Source organism: Leptodactylus fuscus, chromosome 5 (genome assembly GCF_031893055.1).
Source record: "Leptodactylus fuscus isolate aLepFus1 chromosome 5, aLepFus1.hap2, whole genome shotgun sequence".
In the NCBI taxonomy this organism is placed as follows: Eukaryota; Metazoa; Chordata; class Amphibia; order Anura; family Leptodactylidae; genus Leptodactylus; species Leptodactylus fuscus.
The window spans coordinates 204,650,408-204,670,887 of NC_134269.1; the positions used below are offsets into that span (position 1 = coordinate 204,650,408).

The following is a 20,480-nucleotide window of genomic DNA, read 5'->3' on the forward strand; positions in this document are numbered from 1 at the left end:
AGCACTGGGGGCGTCCCCAATGCTGCCAAAGAACTCTCCAGCAACGCTTCAATCTTCTTCTGGAACGGCCTCTCCCTGAGTTGTCTTCTGTCCTGGGTTTCAATCTACTTGGCCTCGGGCAGAGCCAACTGCGCATGCCCGGGCCGCAAGAAAATGGCCGCTTACTCAGTAAACTGGTGTAATCGGCCATTTTCTTGTGGCCCGGGCATGCGCAGTCGGCTCTGCCCGAGGCCTAGAAGATTGAAACCCAGGATGGAAGAAGACACGTGAAGAGGCCGTTCCAGAAGAAGATGGAGGCGGCACTGGAGCTTTCTCTCGCAGCATTGGGGACGCCACCAGTGCTGTTTGAGGGCTGAGGACCGCCCCCTGTGCTGCAAGAGAACTAATTTGTATAATACAAAAATTAGAGCAATGTAGTGGTTAAAAAGTAGCTTACCACATTCAGAAGAGCTTCGGGGTGCGGGACCAAGCCTTTGGACTTGCAAGGTACAGGTATGTAGTAGATAAGAAGAGAGGTTGCTACTCCACGAATCTTCAATATAAACCTATATTACGTCTTCATAAAAATTGATAGTTTAACACACACATAGTGAAAAAGTAGGAAAATACATATACCAAAAAGTGCTAGTTAAAAAGAATAACTCATTCGCATACCGAAGAAAACCCGGATTTCTACCGAACGGCGGCGTGGAGAAGAATAACCTTTCTTAAGTAGGAGGAATAGAAGGCCTTTGTATTTCCCATCTTTGGCTTTGGCAGAAAATTACAGTGCCCCCTCCCCAATGCAAAAAATTAAAAAGCTTACTTTAGTTTTGGAAATGAAAAGTTGAAATAAAGGTTTGTGGCCGGTGTTCTTGTCCCCGCTGAGCAGGAAGTGATTAATAGCGATCGCTCGTGTCTCTCTTATCTGGATTCGGTCACTGAGCTAATTTTCCCTTTTTAATAGCATTTCTAAGCGGAAGTCTGCAGCAGTCTATGAGGGCGATGAAGTGCTGATAAGGTGTCATGTACACCCGCTGCAGGGCCAAATATTACAGAAATACTTCACTAATATCTATCTATCTATCTATCTATCTATCTATCTATGTGACACTTGAGAAGAGTCTAATGGAGCGTCTTGCACCTCTTCTGTGTTTTGTACTGCCATAGTTCAAAGGTGCACATACATTGCACCTAAAGCTTGTCTGAACCCACTGATTTTGGGGAGATTGACCCTTTCCTGACATCAGTTGTTGGCTGGGTGTGATGGCTCCTGGCGCGTTGGATTGTAACATCCCCAATCCCTTTTCCTTGTGGCACATAAAAGGCCACCTAAAGAGATTCTGTTGCCAGAGATGGCGGCTACTTCCCTCTTTATATTTATAGGAAAACAATCTCACAATTCCATAACTGAAAGGTATCCTGTTCAACCATTTGGTGCGGGCCGACCTCCGAGAGGCACCTTTTAGGCTTGTTTCTACTTAATGCTCCCAATTACAGCTCTGACCATGTTCATATCTGGGCGCAAGGGGCGACACGGTGACTCAGTGGTTAGCACTGTAGCCTTGCAGCGCTGGAGTCCTGTTTTCGAATCCCAAGGCGTTTGTATGTTCTCCTCGTGTTTGCGTGGATTTCCTCCCATACTCCAAAGACATACTGATAGGGCAATATGTACATTGTGATCCCTGTATGGGGCTCACTGGGGAGGGAGGCGCTGAGAAGTCGTGGCCCTCTTATTGTGGGAATGGGTCTGTTAGTTGCGATGGTAGGTAACATCAGGGGGTGATGGCACACCTACGGCCCGGTTCACATCTGCCGTTCCCCCTTTACACAAGCAGGACTCTTTTCTTTGCATGTTTCTTGCAGAAACCACATGGATTCCATCATAGTCTATGGGGTCCGCGGGTGTCCTAAGGTAACCGCTTTTTTATGCGGAGTAGGTTTCCGTTTGGGGAGTCCCCAGTTGTGACCGGGCCTACGACCTATGCAGACATGTATATCATTCTGTAGTCTGTTAGTAATATACGTACAGTAGATTATAAATCCTTTCTTATTCTCTGTTGATCCCTACTAAACGTGGCCAAGCCTTATCCAAACCTCAGATTTCGGTGGGATTGACTCTCCATCTAATGCATAGGAGGTTGTCCTGACTCTAACCCAGATGGCAAATATTGGGGCGGGGGGACCTTTTGTTCATGAGGGAGATCAGTTCAGCCATCCATACACGTGCGAACACCTATAGGATAAGTGTTGGGGATCTCGTTCAAGTTTTCTTGGTTTTCTGGTGAGGATTACAGAACAGGTCACGGACTGAGGCCTAGTACAAGAGATAACAGAAGATTTGCCAATATCATTCAATTACGCATTTGCTTTCCCTCGAAGTAGTTGTCACCGATGATCTAACTGTATAGGCGCTTTCTTAAGACACCAAATAATCTTGAGTAATGTAACTTTCTGTTTTTTTTGTTTCTCTCTTCACGCTTGCGATAAAAATTGCAACCACTACTAAATGCAAGAACAAGCAGGTTGGTGTAAACGGGTTTGTGCTCAGATTTTCCGAGTAGTCCTCCTCGTATTCCTTGCAGTAGGAGGAAGAAAAGAGCTTTATAACCTCAACCTGGTGCTGAGCGTCTACGATTCTTACCTGTTTTGTTGTGAATTCCATAAGACAAGATAAGTCGACATTGTTATCTTGAAAATCCTCGATTCTGTCTGGTCCTGTTACATCCGTATTACTACCGAACCCGGGTATCTTACAAAAACACAATGCCATTCTATAGTGCGAGGGGTGACTTTGTTTTCTACTAATACGAGTTGGCTTGTGTGTTGTGCGGCTTGCCTCATATACTTTATATTAGGTACAAGATTTGGATATTGAGTATGTTTCCAACCACATGATGGCAATTGTCTTCAGAGAAGTTAGAAATACGCTCATGAATCGTGTTCACGTTTGTCCCATAGGCAAAAAGAAGGTATCCCCAGATAAAATGGCCGAGATGCAAGCACGGATTGATGAAGAAAGGAAGGCACTTGAGGCAAAACTTGACATGGAGGAAGAAGAACGGAATAAAGCAAGAGCGGAGCTGGAGAAGCGGGAGAAAGATCTGCTTAAAGCCCAGTGAGTATTAAGAATCCCTGCCCTGATATAGACTTGGAAATGGATTGTTAGAAACTTGTGCAAATTTGCAGTACATGTTATAGGGGTATTACCAACTGGCTTGTTCAGCAACCTGCAGGCTCTGTGCTCTGTTTACTTCCTGGTTTTCTCGGCACATTGGTGGACAGGGTTTCACTTGCTCTGCTTGGTCCCTTCATATTAGTATGTTTGCAGTCAGTAATGAGGGATTGGTTGTACATAAATTACCACAGTATGAATCTGATGTAGAAGCTGATGTAGCGGAGCTGGATTTGAGTCAGTTTGCAATACATACAAAGGTAACAGACTCCCTATCTCAGCCCTTATCAGTCAAATCCAATTAAACCGACTGATAAGTGGAAGAGCAGGAGATAAAGAGTTCAGAAATACCGGAGCTTCATAACAGTCGTGAATCCATCTCATTTACCGGGGTAAAAAGTAGCCTATGTTTTAATCGAGGTTACAAACTATCTATGGGCCAAATTTCAAATCTATTCAGCATCCAAGAGCCAGTCATTGTATTCTATTACATATCCTCAGCTGATCTATAGAATAAGACGCCAAGCATCGATGCCTTCATTTCCTAGCAGCCCTTCTCGTCTTCGTTGTCATTTCTTATCATGTGCAGCCTATCTGCAAGATAATTTTGGATGGTTTCCTTTAAATGTAGACCAAAATCACTTTTTATCTTTGTGACTGATCTTAATATCAGATTATATTTCACCCCCCTACAGTAAAGTAGCAAATATGTAGCGTCAGGCCGGGTTATTGAGTTTGAGGTGTATTCTAATGGAAATAACCAGAGGCCTCTCCGATATAGGAAAATTCTGCAAGCTTATCAGCCTTACATAGCCTACGCCTGTCTCCTTTACATGGGTATCCCCATATCTTCCTGTATGCGGTTCCTTATTGATGGCTAAATATAAAGATTCTATAAGACATTGTGATAAATATACATGTCGCCATTGTCTTGTAGACAAGAACACCAGTCGCTCATCGAGAAACTGTCCGCTTTGGAAAAAAAGGTCATTGTTGGAGGAGTGGATCTGCTGGCCAAGGCGGAGGAACAGGAGAAACTTCTAGAGGAATCGAATCAGGAGCTTGAAGAACGGAGAAGGCGAGCAGAGAAACTACGGAAGGAGTTGGAAGAAAAGGAGGTTAGTGCTTAAAGGGAATGTGTGAAGATCACAGTTCTCCTGCTCCCCCTTAACCATTTCCGGACCACCCATAGACTATTTACAGAAAGTGGCTGACTTGTTCTGACAGGACGTACTGGTACGAGATCGTGCAGCTGCTGAAACAGGGAGCCGGATGTAACTTCAGCCAGAGCTCCCAGAGAAAAGGCAGGGAAAGTTTACCATCCCTGCCTTCTCAATTGCTGTGTATACAGTGTGCAATGAGCACTGTATACATATATCTACGGGTGCCGCCATGATGCGGCCGCCCTCTGACCCGGCGGTCATGTGATCCATCGGGATCAGTGTCTAACAAGAGCTGCTGGGCCCTACAGGACCCAGATCAGCTCTACAAGGTGTGTATACAACATGCAGGAGGCTGGATTCCTCCTGCAACTGGGGCTAAATGTACAGGCCCCAGTTACAGGGGAAATCGGCCTCCAATACAAAAAAAAAAGTGATCGGATGTCCCCAAAGGTCTCTTATAACCTTATGGGGACACAATGTAAAATAAAATAAAAAAAAATAAATAATAATAATAATTTTAATAAAATAATACGCCAATAAAACGCAGTTATTAAAGGTTATAGCCCCACCCCCGACAACTCCATACAAAATAAAAATTACCGTAACGGAGAGGAAAAACTGTTTTATAAAGTTTTTCAGTGGCACTTTGTGTTATTAAATAAAAAGAAAAAAGTGAAAACCAGACACCATTTCCCTCCTATTTTGACTATATTTTCCCGGATATAAAAAAAAAAATAAATAAAAACAACATAAAAATAAAGCCCTATGTGTCCCCGAAAAAAGATGCAAAAAATATTTGAATGAGACGTGGGAGAAAAACGTTAGTGTCTGGTCCTGGTACTGAATTGGTTGTCATTTTTTATTTTTATTTTTTTGTCTTTTCACAGCAAGAGCGTCTAGATATTGAGGAGAAATACACAAGTTTACAGGAGGAGGCACAGGGGAAAACGAAAAAGCTGAAGAAAGTGTGGACCATGCTAATGGCGGCCAAGTCTGAGGTTTGTTAGCGCATTCCTGTATTGTAACGAATGTATACTGTGGCTGGGCCACGGCTAGGAACACGTTTTGAACACGAATTTCTAGGAACACGTTTTGTTCTGTTTCTTGATCTAGTCAGAATGATGATGGCATGCAAGGTACAATATTAGATTATTGGGGTCTAAGTCTCTGCACCCCTACTGATCAGCTGACTGAAGGAGTTTCGGCACCACAGCCTCTTCATTGTTTGTACTGCTTACTGACTAGATAGTAGAAGATGTCCAAGGTACCGAAATGTTGTCGTCTTAACTTGAAGGCAATAAAGCTGCAATACCCTGCACCGCCACTATTGTATGATGGCAGAAGTACTGATAGTGATTGCCTATCCAATAGTGTGAGCCCCCAAAACCCCTTTAAGATTATATTCACATAATATGGTGAATACATAGGTTAAAGGGTTCTTCTTCTAATGACATTGATTCCATATTTATAGGATGGATGTCTGGCTTATTGTCTGGCTAATTGGGATTATTTCCTATGGCCCCAGGCACACGCCTGTGTATTGTCACGGTAGTTTGGGATGTTGTTAAAGGTCTCGTTTTTGGGTGTCGTTAAATACACAAAATCTTAAAGGCTACCAAATACCGACAAACTGATTTGACACTCTTCATAGATGGCCGACCTTCAACAAGAACACCAAAGAGAAATAGAAGGTCTGTTGGAGAATATCAGGCAGCTGAGCCGCGAGCTGCGACTTCAGATGATCATCATCGATAATTTTATTCCACAAGAATATCAGGTAACAAAGTCACCGAAGCGTTAGGTGAAGATCCGGCTTTGCAGTTCAGGTTCAGGGCAGTGTATCCGCCGGTAAACTGCACGACGTCTGCATAGGGCTGAGCTATTCATAGCGAAACTGAAAGTCTGCTCCAATATTATATCAGGTCTTATAGTCAGTGGTGTATAGATAGGGGAATTAATCAAAATCGAGGTATAATGGTAAATTGATTGTGACTGCTGCGTATATTAGAGAATCCTAGCAAAGCGAACCCGTAATGGGGTAAAGGTCAGGAACAAATGTAAATTCCCATCCGTTTCCCTGCAGATATGTCAGAAGGTTCAAGACGTGACCATAATGAAATCCCCAGGGGATTTACAGACTGGTGGCAATGCTCTGACTAGTCAGTGTTTGGTAGAAGCACTTGAAGAAATCGCCTCTCTTAAAACACTGATTCTAGATAAGATAATCCTGAATGTGTCATTGTGTGTAGTAGTAGGAGACCTCACAATAATGCCATATATATAACACTTTAATAAGGGGGACAAGATTGATTTATATAGATAACATTTGCTTCTTATGGCTTCTATGATGATTTTGTTGACCATGAAGTCGCGTATTTTCTGTCCCATATCCCCCTCTTCCATGATGGAGGGACATGTGATGCGACCCCTCTGCTGTGACACACTGTACAGAGGAAACTAGTACAGGCTGAAAAACCTATTTGGAGCAATGGCGACGCCCTCGTTGCTCCAAAGTGCTAATTTGCATATTGCATATAAAACACTGATATCTCGACAATGGAACAACCCATTGACATCAAACATCATTTGTTTGTGATGGCGAACCTTTTAGAGACCGAGTGCCCAAACTGCAACCCAAAACCCACTAATTTTATCACAAAGTGCCAACACGGCAATTTAACCTTAATAATGTGCGGATCCACAATTACAGACCTGCAAAATATGGTCATACGAATGGGGCTTTATAGAGCTTTCTGCTCCACAGTGACCCCCACATAGTACAATCTGCGCCACAGTGGCCCCCACACAGTATCGTCTGCTGCACAGTACAATACACAGTACAATCTGCTCCATAGTGGCCCCCACACAGTATAATCTGCTCCACAGTGGCCCCCACACAGTACAATCTGCTCCACAGTGGTCCCCACACAGTACAATCTGCACCACAGTGGCCTCCACACAGTATAATCTGCTGCACAGTGACCCCCACACAGTACAATCTGCTGCACAGTGGCCCCCACACAGTACAATCTGCTGCACAGTGGCCCCCACACAGTACAATCTGCTGCACAGTGGCCCCCACACAGTACAATCTGCTGCACAGTGGCCCCCACACAGTACAATCTGCTGCACAGTGGCCCCCACACAGTATAATCTGCTGCACAGTGGCCCCCACACAGTATAATCTGCTGCACAGTGGCCCCCACACAGTATAATATGCTGCACAGTGGCCCCCACACAGTACAATCTGCTGCACAGTGGTCCCCACACAGTACAATCTGCTGCACTGTGACCCCCACACAGTATAATCTGCTGCACAGTGACCCCCACACAGTACAATCTGCTCCACAGTGGCCCCCACACAGTATAATCTGCTGCACAGTGGTCCCCACACAGTACAATCTGCTGCACAGTGACCCCCACACAGTACAATCTGCTGCACAGTGACCCCCACACAGTATAATCTGCTGCACAGTGGCCCCCACACAGTATAATCTGCTGCACAGTGACCCCCCGCACAGTACAATCTGCTGCACAGTGACCCCCACACAGTATGATCTGTTCCACGGATGGGTGCCCAAAGAGAGGGCTCTGAGTGCCACCTTGGTACCCGTACCATAGGTTATGGCCGTAATGGTGAACCAATCTATCTGCAGGGCTGGGTTGGGTTTCTAGTGTTTGAGTTCCTCTAAGATCAACTATTAATAGGGTGACTTATGTTTAGTACTAATAAAGTTTTTCTTTTCAGGACATGATTGAAAACTACGTTCATTGGAATGAAGATATTGGAGAGTGGCAGCTGGTGAGTCGTATTCTCAGTCTATAGTACTATGTATAATAATGACCTTCCAAGTAAATCTAACGTCTGTCTTTTATCTGTCTTTGTAAGAAATGCGTTGCGTACACTGGAAACAATATGAGAAAGCAGACTCCAGTACCTGACAAGAAAGAGAAGGACGTAAGATGCTTCTTATTTCTGTAGAATACAATGTCTTACATCGTGTGTGTGTGTGTGTGATCACTATGCAGAGGGATGATACAGATCACTAGTAGGGAAAACAGAAAATACATCATGTTCGCTCTGCTAACCTGTACCCATAAGGTTAAAAAGAATGAAAATTCGTGAATTAACCCCTTCCCAACATATGCTATACGTGTACACAACGGATGGCATGCAGAGACAATCTTGTTGCAGGCATTTTAGTCTTGGGCACTGCCATGTTGACCGGGATCCCTGTCCCCAACTCGATCTGGGCGGGCAATGCATTACCGTGAAAGAAAGAAGACTATAGAAAGCTCCCCAAATTGTCATAAGTTTGATTCTTCTACACACTGCCACAAAAAGATGCCTAAGGGTATGTTCACACGGAGGAAAAGGTCGCAGAAACCTTTTTCCGCCTTGTGAATATTCCGCGCGGCTGGATGCCAGTGCAGTATCCGCATTCTGTCGCAGGATCCCGCTCCGCATTAGGCCTGAATGAATGGCCCTATACAGGAGCGAGTCTCGAGCCACGGACGCCACGGCTGAATCGACCACGGAATCCATGGCAAGATAGGGCAGCTCGCTTCTTTTTTCCGCTACTAGCTAGTGGGAAAAAAAGCGAGCAGCTCCCATTGAGGTCAATGGAAGCCATTTTTGCAAGCGGATTGTGAGGTGGATTCCGCTTCAAAATCCGCTGCCAAAAAACTCAGTGTGAACATACCCTTACACAGCACTGTACAGGCTGACGTTGGGGGCACCTAGCGGTATTCATGTTTCCCTCTACCTTGTGATTTTAAGGTTGGGCTACTTTTCATCACAATTACGGACATACATTCTTGCCAGGAGCCGCAGAAAACCAGAATTCATAGCAGCACCTCTGCAATCCCACACACTTCTTAGCATAGCAAGCCACAAACTCCCTACTGCCGCCTCCGGGCTAGCCCCTAACCCCAGCCAATAACATTTGCATATGCTTTCACACCTGCCTGCTCACGTTAAGGTTACTCCAGCCACCTACCTCTTCCACGCTCCGGACCCGGCATCTTTGCCGAACACCAGCACAATTGGGATCCGCGACACTGCCCGACCAGCCACAGCAACTACACTGTACTTGTAGGCGCATGCGCACATTGCCGACGTACACAACGTCTTTCAGGACATCACCAATTTGCGGCTGTAGCCTAGGCCGCAGCGTCGGGGACTGTCGCGGGCTGCACTCCTCTTACTGGTCTTGTGCCTTCCCAACTCTCCAGCTTAGCTCTGCTGAGTACGCCGTGTTATTCGGCAGCGGGACAGAGCATGTGTCGGCAGGGGAGTTAGGGGATTTTGCGGAGGGGGCCCTGCTAAAGAGGGGGGTTGAGGGTGCAGGGGGTGCCCAACAGATGGTGGCCCATGGGGGGGGGAGGTCTGCAAGAAAAGGGGGTGGGTGGGGAGGTTGACCCGGGGTGTTGCGGGGGGGTCGGGGGCACAGCGGAGAGGATAGGGGGTGCTAGGGGGGTGTGGCCAGGGCCATGGGAGAGAGAGGGGGATACCGGGGCGGGAAGGGGCATGAGTGCAGGGGATGAGGGTGGCTGCGGGGAGCCAGGAGCAGCCGGTTGGTAAAGAGCTCGTGGGGACAGGCGAGCAGCAAATGGGACATGGACGCGCAGGAGTGGACATGGCTGCACACGACGGATCATAACTAACGGCGAATGCCTAAATATCAGCGGCTCAGCGCCAACTCCAACCCGCAGACAGTCACGGGCAGATGCTAATATCTATCCTATCTATCTATCTATCTATCTATCTATCTATCTATCTATCTATCTCCTATCTATCTATCTCCTATCTATCTATCTCCTATCTATCTATCTCCTATCTATCTATCTCCTATCTATCTATCTCCTATCTATCTATCTCCTATCTATCTATCTCCTATCTATCTATCTCCTATCTATCTATCTCCTATCTATCTATCTCCTATCTATCTATCTCCTATCTATCTATCTATCTATCTATCTATCTATCTATATCCTATCTATCTATCTCCTATCTATCTATCTATCTATATCCTATCTATATATCTCCTATCTATCTATCTATCTATCTATCTATCTATCTATCTATCTATCTATCTATATCCTTCGGCTGCAACATTTCTCAAGACAGAAGATTTATTCTGTGGTATAAGAATATGGTGACACATTCTGCTAAGTAATGATATGAGATATGAGATAGGTCTGTCTGTGAGAAGGCTTTCCACACTCCCCACAGACATGAGACTGATTCTCAGATAATTTGCTATTTATTGCTTTCTGTAAGTACAGTAAAAAATAAAATCCTGTTCTATCACATATAATATACCACTGTGGGCTGATACTGAATATCTACAGTCATGTCTCTTCTGTATTATCTAATGATTCCTAGTGTTGTATGGTTTGTTTTTTTTAATTCCTAAATGTATAAATCTTGAATGAATTTTTTTCATTTAATCTCATGAAGTAAAGCTATACATGACTAACCTCGAGCTCAGTATCCTAACTGACTACAATGCAGGGAGTTCTGTGGTCAGTCTGCGAAATATGGCCGACATGGACCATGTCCCCCAGACAGAACGTCTTGATTTATAAAAGCACACTGTGAACACGGCCTTCTGCTTTTACGTCTTGCATAAACCTCCAGCTTTGGCAGGTGACTCACTCGTTTCTTTTGCTTGATGTTCCTTCAGCCTTTCGAAGTGGATTTGTCCCATGTATATTTGGCTTACACCGAGGAAAGCCTTAGACAGTCCTTAATGAAGCTAGAAAGACCTAGGACATCGAAAGGAAAAACAAGGCCCAAGACAGGTCGGAGGTAAGTGTTATGTCCTTGTAATGCTTGGCTCCTTCCAGCAAGGACAAGACAGGCACTAGGTCTTATTTACATGCAGAGAGGAAAATACTTCACAATCTACTTTCCTGTCCGCATGAGTCGTGCAGAGATCTCGCGGCAAGTACATGGACCCCATTATAGTCTATGGGGTCCATGTGCTTTCACTGCACACCGCTTGCCAATGTGTTTAGTATTCCGTTGGGGGGGAATGCAGACTCCCCCTGAGCAGAATACCAATGCAGATGTGAACAAGGGGTTACTTACCTCTCCTGGGCTCCGGAGCACCACCCACTGATATCAGCCATTTTTAATGATGGAAGAGATGTCACGTGAGCCGGGGCTTGCGTCACAATGCATAAGAACGCAAGCCCAGCCAACCGGTTGTCTGGGATTTCGCACAAGTAGGCCTGAAGCCTTCTGGAACCCTCTGCAAAGGTCACCTCTTTGGGCTAAAATAAGTCAACCCCATTGATAGAATGACGAACCAATGTCATCCATTTTACTCTCTAAGCCGTGACCTTAATCACATTCTCTCATCTCCTATGTCTTAAGCTTAATGATGATTTACTTTAGCATTTTCAGAAAGATCTTATGTGAATGAGCCCCCATAAATCTATCTTCATAACTGAGTACACCTTACTAAATAACTCCTTCAACTTAAACCTTCATGCAACTTTCACCCTTTGGGCAAAATAATAGTTTAACACAATAAATTGATTTAATCACAATTTTTTTCATTTTTTTTTTTTTTTTTTAATTATTTTTTCCCTTTTATAGGAAGCGTTCAACAAAGCCAGAAGCCGTGATCGACTCGTTGTTACAGTAGTTGTTTTCTGCACTGGACTGTGAAGATCTCGATGTGCGGGCAGAACAAAGGCCTGAGATGGAATTGATACCGCAGGGAACCAGATTGTAATGGATCCCATGAGTAGGCTTTGTATGATAAACCCCGTGAAACCTGTGTCTCATCATATTGTGACCCGTCACCTGATTATAGGAACGTGGCATTATAAGCTTCATGTGCTCACATTATATTAACATTTCACCCTTGGGTAATACACAGTGTAGCGTTGACTCCTGTGTCCTGCCGGGCCACGTAGCATTTCAGATTACTTTAAGACGTTCTGTTGTATCTTATGCCAATAGGTTCTGTTTACCCTTAAATTATTTGCCTACACTTACATGCCTGGTGTAGAGTATGAAAAGGGGATAGACCACCTATCCCCATATTCATCTCAGGAGACAGGTTGCAGCCAGATGTGCCTGCCTGTGACTTATAGACCTCTCCTCATTCAGACCACACCGGCTTGGCCTAGCCTCGCGTGCATTTGAATGGAGGGATAGAGAGCGGCTTTTGGTCAACTGAATGCTTGCTTGGCTAACATCTAATGATTTTGGCCAATCTAAACCAGTTTTAACATAGAACTTTTGTAGTCAATGTGAAACACATTGTCTTTAGTGGAGACAATGATCTTGTGTATAAGAAAGTCTTTCCAGGGTTAAGATATTTATGACTTTAATGTATTAAAGGAGTTATCCAGATGAATGGGACTTGGTTACAGCATGGCCATGTGACCAGTGGACTCGTTGACACTTCCTGAGAATAAGAAGTGGTGCTCCTTGTGAAAGAAAGCAGTTATGTTCTCTAATCCTAGATAAGCCTGGGAATGGCTCCTCCCCTCTACTTGTCTGCTAGTAGTGGGCGGAATAGGTTAGCTAGGGAGACGGGGATGGGAGGGGCTAGTAATGGGTGGGATCGCTAGGCTAGGGAGACGGTGGCAGGGTTTAGTACAGGGCAGGATCACTAGGCTATGGAGACGGGGAGGGTGGGAAGGGCTAGTAATGGGCAGGATTGTTAGGGAGACGGGGAAGGGTGGGAGGGGCTAGTTATAGGTGAGATCACTAGGCTAGGGAGATGGGTGGGATCGCTAGGCTATGGAGACGTTGAGGAGCTAGTAATGGGCAACATTACTAGGCTAGGGAGACAGGGAAGGGTGAGAGGGTCTAGTAATGGGCAGATCACAAGGCTAGTGAGACAGGGAGGGGGAGTGTAATGGAGTGAGAGAGGAGGGGGGCTACACAGGAAGCTACACCATGTAAACAAACACTAATAGACCTTTCTTAGAAAAAAAAAAAAAGGTTTTCTGCCCAGAAAGCCCCTTTAAGGATTGGTCATTATTATCTTAATCCCGGAAAAACACCTTTTAATATTGGCAGCTCTGAGCCACCTCACAAAAGAGCTGAATCCGTCTTAAGATGCGCCCCAGGGTAACGAGATCCTAAAAACTGAAGTTGAAGAGACCTCCTACCATGTTTAGGACGCGCTGCCAACACTCAGACTGTGCCCTATACCCAGCCTATAAGTGCGCCCTCTATAGGATGTTATTTCACAGCAGCGCTCTTCTCCTTCTAGTTTCTATTTATTTGATGTATATTTGTGTGGATACTTTATGCCCTAATGTACAGTTTTATTTTTAGTTGTATTTTTTTAATGTTTGTGCACTACCGTCAATGAACGTCCGTCCGTCTACTTTTATACTTCACATTTCACAATGTTGTCATTGCTCGCCGGCGTGACCGTTCGTTCCGTGTAGCATATGATGAACCACAGGTTGTAGGCGACTATAGCCAATAGATCACAACTTGCTTGACAAACTGAGGAATAAAAGAGTCCGTGTATTCAATAGTAATGGTTATAATAAGCCCCACTGACCTTTCACGTAAGTCCTAGTATTGAGTTGTGTACTATAGCTCACACAGCGATTCAATGGTTAATTTATACTTACAGCTGGATCAATACTGTAAGTGGATGGAGATGGCGGTATAGATATCTCTACAGGTCATATCAAGGTGTTTCCTAGGGGGCGTCTCCTGTAGCGCTCGCTGATAGTTTCGTCTTCCTGTGCATGCCTCATTAACCTCTTAGGGAACGCGCTGAACGCTTGCACCGTATGGCCGGCTCTCACCTTTGTCCCTTAGGTAAGAAAGACTTAAGAACAAAGAGGTAGAGGACACGTGCAGGTTTGTGAATATACCGCCCCCTATCAGTGTATGGCAATACAGCCTTATATGAGAGCTGACATCTTGTGTTTGAGCAGATTACGGTTTTCATAGATGTTTTCCTCCATGTCCTCGCTGCATTTCAAGTTGTCAGACGTACATTTTATTTGGTTGACCTCCTATCACTATGAATATTTCATATCTTCTCTGTGTCAGTCCGACCTCCATTGGAATAAATTCTTCTTGCCATTTGAAAACTTTGCTGTGAATTTTTGGGATGGGTAATATCGCCTAGATCAGTGATGGCGAACCTTTTAGAGACAGAGTGGCCAAACTGCAACCCAAAACCCACTAATTGCTAACATGGCAATTTTTAACCTTAATAATGTGCAGATCTACAATTGCACACAATTACAGACCTGCAACATATGGTCATATGAATGGGGCTTTCTGCTGCACTGTGACCCCCCCACACAGTACAATCTGCTCCACAATGACCCCCACACAGTACAATGTGCTCCACAGTGCTACCCACACAGTTCAGTCTGCTTCACAATGACTCCCACACAGTACAATCTGCTCCACGGTGGTCACCACACTGTACAATCTGCTCCACGGTGGTCCCCACACTGTACAATTTTCTCCACGGTGGTCCCCACACAGTACAATCTTCTCCACGGTGGTTCCCACACAGTACAATCTGCTCCACAGTGACCCCCACACAGTACAATCTGCTCCACGGTGGTCACCACACAGTACAATCTGCTCCACGATGGTCCTCACACAGTACAATCTGCTCCACGGTGGTCCCCACACTGTACAATTTTCTCCACGGTGGTCCCCACACAGTACAGTTTTCTCCACGGTGGTTCCCACACAGTACAATCTGCTCCACGGTGGTTCCCACACAGTACAATCTGCTCCACGGTGGCCCCCACACAGTACAATCTGCTCCAAAGTGACCCCACACAGTACAATCTGCTCCACGGTGGCCCCCACACAGTACAATCTGCTCCACGGTGGCCCCCACACAGTACAATCTGCTCCACGGTGGCCCCCACACAGTACAATCTGCTCCACGGTGGCCCCCACACAGTACAATCTGCTCCAAAGTGACCCCACACAGTACAATCTGCTCCACAGTGGCCCCCACACAGTACAATCTGCTCCACGGTGGTCCTCACACAGTACAATCTGCTCCACGGTGGTTCCCACACAGTATAGTCTGTTCCACAGATGGGTGCCCAAAGAGAGGGCTCTGAGTGCCACCTCTGGCACCTGTGCCATAGGGTCGCCATCACGGGCCTAGATCCTGGTGACTCCGGAAAATAGAAGCAATAGGAAGAATCTCTTTGTAACGTGAAATAGAATGAGGTTTTGTATGACAATGGCTATAAATGTATGAAAGCATAAAAAGTCATATACAGGTTACTCTAAGTCGTCGCGGCGTGCGAGGAGCGGCTTCTGTCTGGTCACACTGACCACTTGGAAATGGATGACATCTCCCTTGTAATGTGGAGGAGAGAGGGGACTGTGACGATGACGTAGGCCATGCCGAGGAGGTATGAACAGTAAGGTATAGGTTTCTGTAATTGTACGGCTCTATATTACTTTTGCCACACTGAAGTCTTCGGTTCAAAGCCAACCAAGCACAACAAAGAGCTTGTATGTTCTCCCCGTGGGTTTCTTGCGGGTACTCTGGTTTCCTCCCACACGCCGAAGACATACTAATAGGGCACGGCATAGGGATTGTGAGCCCTATATGGGACAGTACTGACTATCTGTAAAGCACTGCGGAATATGATAGCAATATATAAATAAATTGAAATTGGCCAAAAATGACTTTGGGTATTGGGGCTACTGGAAAACTTTATAAGCCGTGCTAAAATGTTTGGGTGTATCAAGGATATACAACATATATAATATGTCCCACTGTATTACCGTGGGAATGAAGGCTGCCGCACATCATTGGTATAAAGCCCCTGCATTTGGGATTCCGTTCGGGGGGTTTGCTTGGGGACCCCTGAATGGAAATCTATACGTATTAAAAAGCGGTTACCTAAGGAAGCCAAACGGACTCCATAGACTATAATGGGGTCCGTGTGTGCAGTGTCTGCACGAAACGAGTGGAGAGATGAGTACTGTATATACTCGAGTATGTGCGGTACTTCCAGCAGCACTTTCCTGTCCGCATGATTCCTGTGGACACTGCGCGGAAAACACACGGACACTCATTATAGTGTATGGGGTCTGTATGGTTTCTCTGCTAACTGTTATTTCAGAGGCCTAATACAAGGGAATTTGGGATCATAGAGCCAGTGTAAATAGGAACCATGGACTGTAACTGTATGTGACTGGTTCAGGTCCCTGTGTGGAGCATACATGGGTCCAGCTGATATACTTGTGGTGGCAACTTCCGATGTTCTACAGGCTCAACTGCAACATATTTGGGCAAGTGTGTCATAGGGAACCTGTATACCTCCAAGCCCAACTTGGACCCGGACTAGAGGTGGCCCAACCGGGTACGAGAGTCTCCTCTACTTGTACAGTACCCTAACAAAAATTTTCTTATTGCTCTAATATTGGAATCACTTGCTTATATCACCATTACATTCATACATATAATGACATGCACAGGTCTGTATAGTGTGAGCACTAGGGGGCGCTACTACCAGCAGATAAATTCAGTAATAAAGCGCCAAGTCCTCCAAAATTATACTAATGTCATCTACAGCAAAGCCATTTTTTTTTCCAGAATGGAAGGTTGGTGTATATAGATAGGAGATAGATAGATAGATAGATAGATATGAGATTAGGAGATAGATAGATAGATAGATAGATAGATAGATAGATAGATATGAGATTAGGAGATAGATAGATAGATAGATAGATAGATAGATAGATAGATAGGAGATAGATAGATAGATAGGAGATTAGGAGGTAGATAGAGTGCTTTACATATATATTTAGGATTTTTTGACTTTTGAGCAGTTATTAGACACGGGGAAGTCTTGTTCTTAGTTGTCTCGTTATTCCCTTGTTGAGCACTGTTCTAGATGTTGCACAATCCATTGTTACTCATTGTGACTTTTTTGTGAGGTTTTCTTCTTAGCCCATGCTGTGACCATGTCTGTCCCTGTAGGACGTGGTTCTTGTACATACATAAATATCTGTATTTTTACTCCTTTATGTCTCCCGTATTGGCCTTGTGAGCGTAGAGCAGAATGTGTGGTTGTGCTATGAATAATCACATGTACAGGCTCATTAAAGGGGTTGCCCAGGATTAGAAAACATGGTCGCCTTCTAATTCTCAGGAAGTGACATCACCTCCAGTGGTCACATAGTCACGCTATAGCTCAACACAGAAGAAACCCCTCCCCCGGTTACGTGATATGGCCCCACTAATTAGGACATGCCCCCCCATTGGCAGACCTCCGTGGCAGCTGAGACTTTTCACAGCTTTTCTTGAGTCCTGAATGGTAAAGGACCTAGATATACAGTGACAGGGAATGTATACATGTGTAACCATTTATTTACCATTCATGACACTGGAAAAGCTGAATAACACCCAATTTGGTTACAGTAACAGCTCCTGCAGAGGTTTGCACTCAGCTTTCTACAGTACTGAATGGCAGCAAGGTCCACTTACCCAGTGCGAGTGGATGTAGTGATGTAAAACAAGCTATATCTGTTGTTCAGGGTGCTAGGAAAGCTGGGTGAGCTGTGATGGACACCATATTGGTTGTCAACTAGCTTTTCCAGAATCCTGAAAGAAGGTTGCGCCTAGATAGTGAGCAGATAACAGGACAGATTTACCATTCAAGATCCTAGAAAAGTTGGGTGATAAAACCTGTGGTGAGCTGTTTAGGATTTACCCACGCCATTCAGGAGTCTTGGAAAGTTGGATGACAATAACTATCACAGGAGTAGACCTATACAGTAGTGTCCTTTTACGTTATGACTAGATTATAATAGGGGGCGCTATTGCATTGTGTTCATGATAAGATTGTGCTGCTACCAGTGGTGGAGAGCGGTACTGCAAGTGAAAAACCATACAGAGTATTACAATAAGATATGATCAAATTGTCTCCAAAATAAAAGTTTGACTCCTTATTTACTTATTTGGGAGTCACGGCTTCTGGGCGATCACAAGGATGTTGTCTCTGATTCTAGGTTTAAACAACCTGTAAGAAAATAGAAATTTAGAGGGTTTGAAAAAACATGGCTGCCTTCTTCTAGAAACCTCCCTGTCATGTCTGGTATTGTAACTCTGTTGTAATAAATGGAACTTAGCTGCAATACCAGGCACAACCCATGGACAGGAGTGGCGCTGTTTTTAGAAGTATGCAGCCATGTTTCTGTAAACGTATACAACCCCCTTAAAGGTCTACAGATGCTCAGACTAATCTGACAAAGGTGTCCCTTTAAGTGATCCCGGCGATCAGTGATCTGTGCTACCATTACCAGCTGAGAACCACATGATGGCCAGCAAGGGACAGCCTGTGTCACAGAAGACCATGCTTCTGGTGCTCAACTGTATTACCTTCTGATATGGCCCGCCTCCCTGGCAGCCATGTTGAATAACTGACCAATAGTAACTTGATAATTTGCATAATTTCCCAGAATCCGTTGATGGAACTCTCTCTAAGCTTACTGAACGGTGAAAAGAGTAAATCAAATATGCAGTAGACAGCCATAGCCCACTCAGAGCAGCGATCCTGGGCCTCTGCTAGTAGACAGCAATGGACCACCTAGAGCAGTGACTCTGGGCCCCCACTAGTAGGCAGCCATGGGCCACCTAGTGACTCCGGGCCCCTACTAGTAGACAGCCGTGGACCAGTCCACATTGACCCCAGGAGTGCAGAACACACTACATATAAGGTGCAACATTCATTGAACTTAAGGAGAAACTCAGGCAGTGCATTATGGAAATTTATGTAAATGTGGGAGCAGCACAAAAAAAAAAAAAACATGTACAGGTTGCGTCTATCACAAAAGTTCGTCTCCAGAAAGAAGGGGCTCCCGACTCCCCCTGACCTATGGATCAAAAGACACCAAGAGGCCTGGGGCTACAAGCGCCTCCTGCCGAAGCAGGGAGGATTACTTGGTCTGAATTCCTCATGGGCTCTCACCCCCAATGAGTACGTCCTGGGCCTACAATTACGTCCACAGAATCAGAGGTGAGGCAGGGATGGAGGGAACCTGACAACCACACACTCCTTTCCCTAGAAGTCAGAAGGGACCCAAAAGGGACCGCACCCCTTCTTCCAAACAGACATAGTGACAAACTGTGACATACATAAAAAGGACTAACTAGTGAGTAGAGTGCCAATGAAGGCCTGGTCTACCCAACAGATCCATAAAAATTACCCACGCCAGTAAGAACCAGGCATAAGGATGGGTGCTCTGAAAGTGTAACAAGTGCTGTACAATGGGCCATCACTCAGTGGTATCCCTTCCCCAGCAAGTTAAGGTACCCCAGGAGCCACCATTAACCCCAGGGAACCTCATGACACTTCACTAGCCACACAGTAAAATAAGCAGTCTCCAAAGAGCACCACAACAACCCAACACCCTCATCCATGGGTAACTTCAGAGCGACATCTATTTAACCAAAGGAGAGTTAAAGGCAATGCACCATGGGAAAGTATGCAAATGTGATGGGGTGACTGTCCATGTTGCAAAAGTCTGTGCTGTTCTCAGTTCCATCCTAGAGACTGGGGGTGGAGTAGTGCGGCACATTAGGTGGAGGATACACGGCAACCTTGGCCGCAACTCATGTTGTGTGACCATAAAGTGACGTATTGTTCTGCAACTTCTTCACTCATGTAAGTGAATCGAGTCACATTGTGACCCAAAGGGTGCTACAACTACTAGTCTCAAAAAATATCCATCGGCGTTCCTTCTTTTTGTGATTAGCAGTCGCGGTGCCCCCTGGGGTTACAATGTGGCTCCCCTTACATCAGTGAAGGAATCACAAGGCTCCCTGGCAAGCTTTGGTCCTATGAAAAGTGGGTAGTCGCCCTGTGGCCCTTGCCTTATACCACAGCTATAAGCAACCTCTTTACCAGGGGGATTACTGAGCCGTTGTCGAAGCCCACCATTCATTAGGACCTTATTCACATGACATGTCCATTTCTTGACTGTGAAAAATGGAAGAATCAATAAATTTCAGGGGGAATGGGTCCTTGTCTTCCTCTTCGCCATTCAGGCTACCCATAATAGAGAATAATCCCGTCACCGGCTGGTCTTGAAAGAGCTCACTGTGAGCCCTGGATCAGACTCCAACAAATCCAATAATCCTTGTGTATGGTCTTTGGCTTCCAGAGAT

The 20,480-nt window shown here is 45.3% G+C and overlaps 1 protein-coding gene across 2 annotated transcripts in view; it reads left to right on the top strand.

Moving 5' to 3' along the window:
- The window catches only part of KIF3A (kinesin family member 3A), a 35,677-nt gene extending 22,724 nt beyond the window's left edge, over window positions 1-12,953 (top strand). For both annotated transcript variants that reach the window (XM_075275077.1, XM_075275079.1), the window contains 8 exons: window positions 2,941-3,097; window positions 4,092-4,272; window positions 5,205-5,315; window positions 5,969-6,094; window positions 8,066-8,119; window positions 8,207-8,275; window positions 11,007-11,131; window positions 11,927-12,953. In XM_075275077.1, the coding sequence (XP_075131178.1) occupies window positions 2,941-3,097; window positions 4,092-4,272; window positions 5,205-5,315; window positions 5,969-6,094; window positions 8,066-8,119; window positions 8,207-8,275; window positions 11,007-11,131; window positions 11,927-11,975 (872 nt within the window). In that variant the 3' untranslated portion in view covers window positions 11,976-12,953. The remainder of the gene's footprint in view (window positions 1-2,940; window positions 3,098-4,091; window positions 4,273-5,204; window positions 5,316-5,968; window positions 6,095-8,065; window positions 8,120-8,206; window positions 8,276-11,006; window positions 11,132-11,926) is intronic.
- The last annotated feature ends 7,527 nt before the right edge of the window (window positions 12,954-20,480 follow it).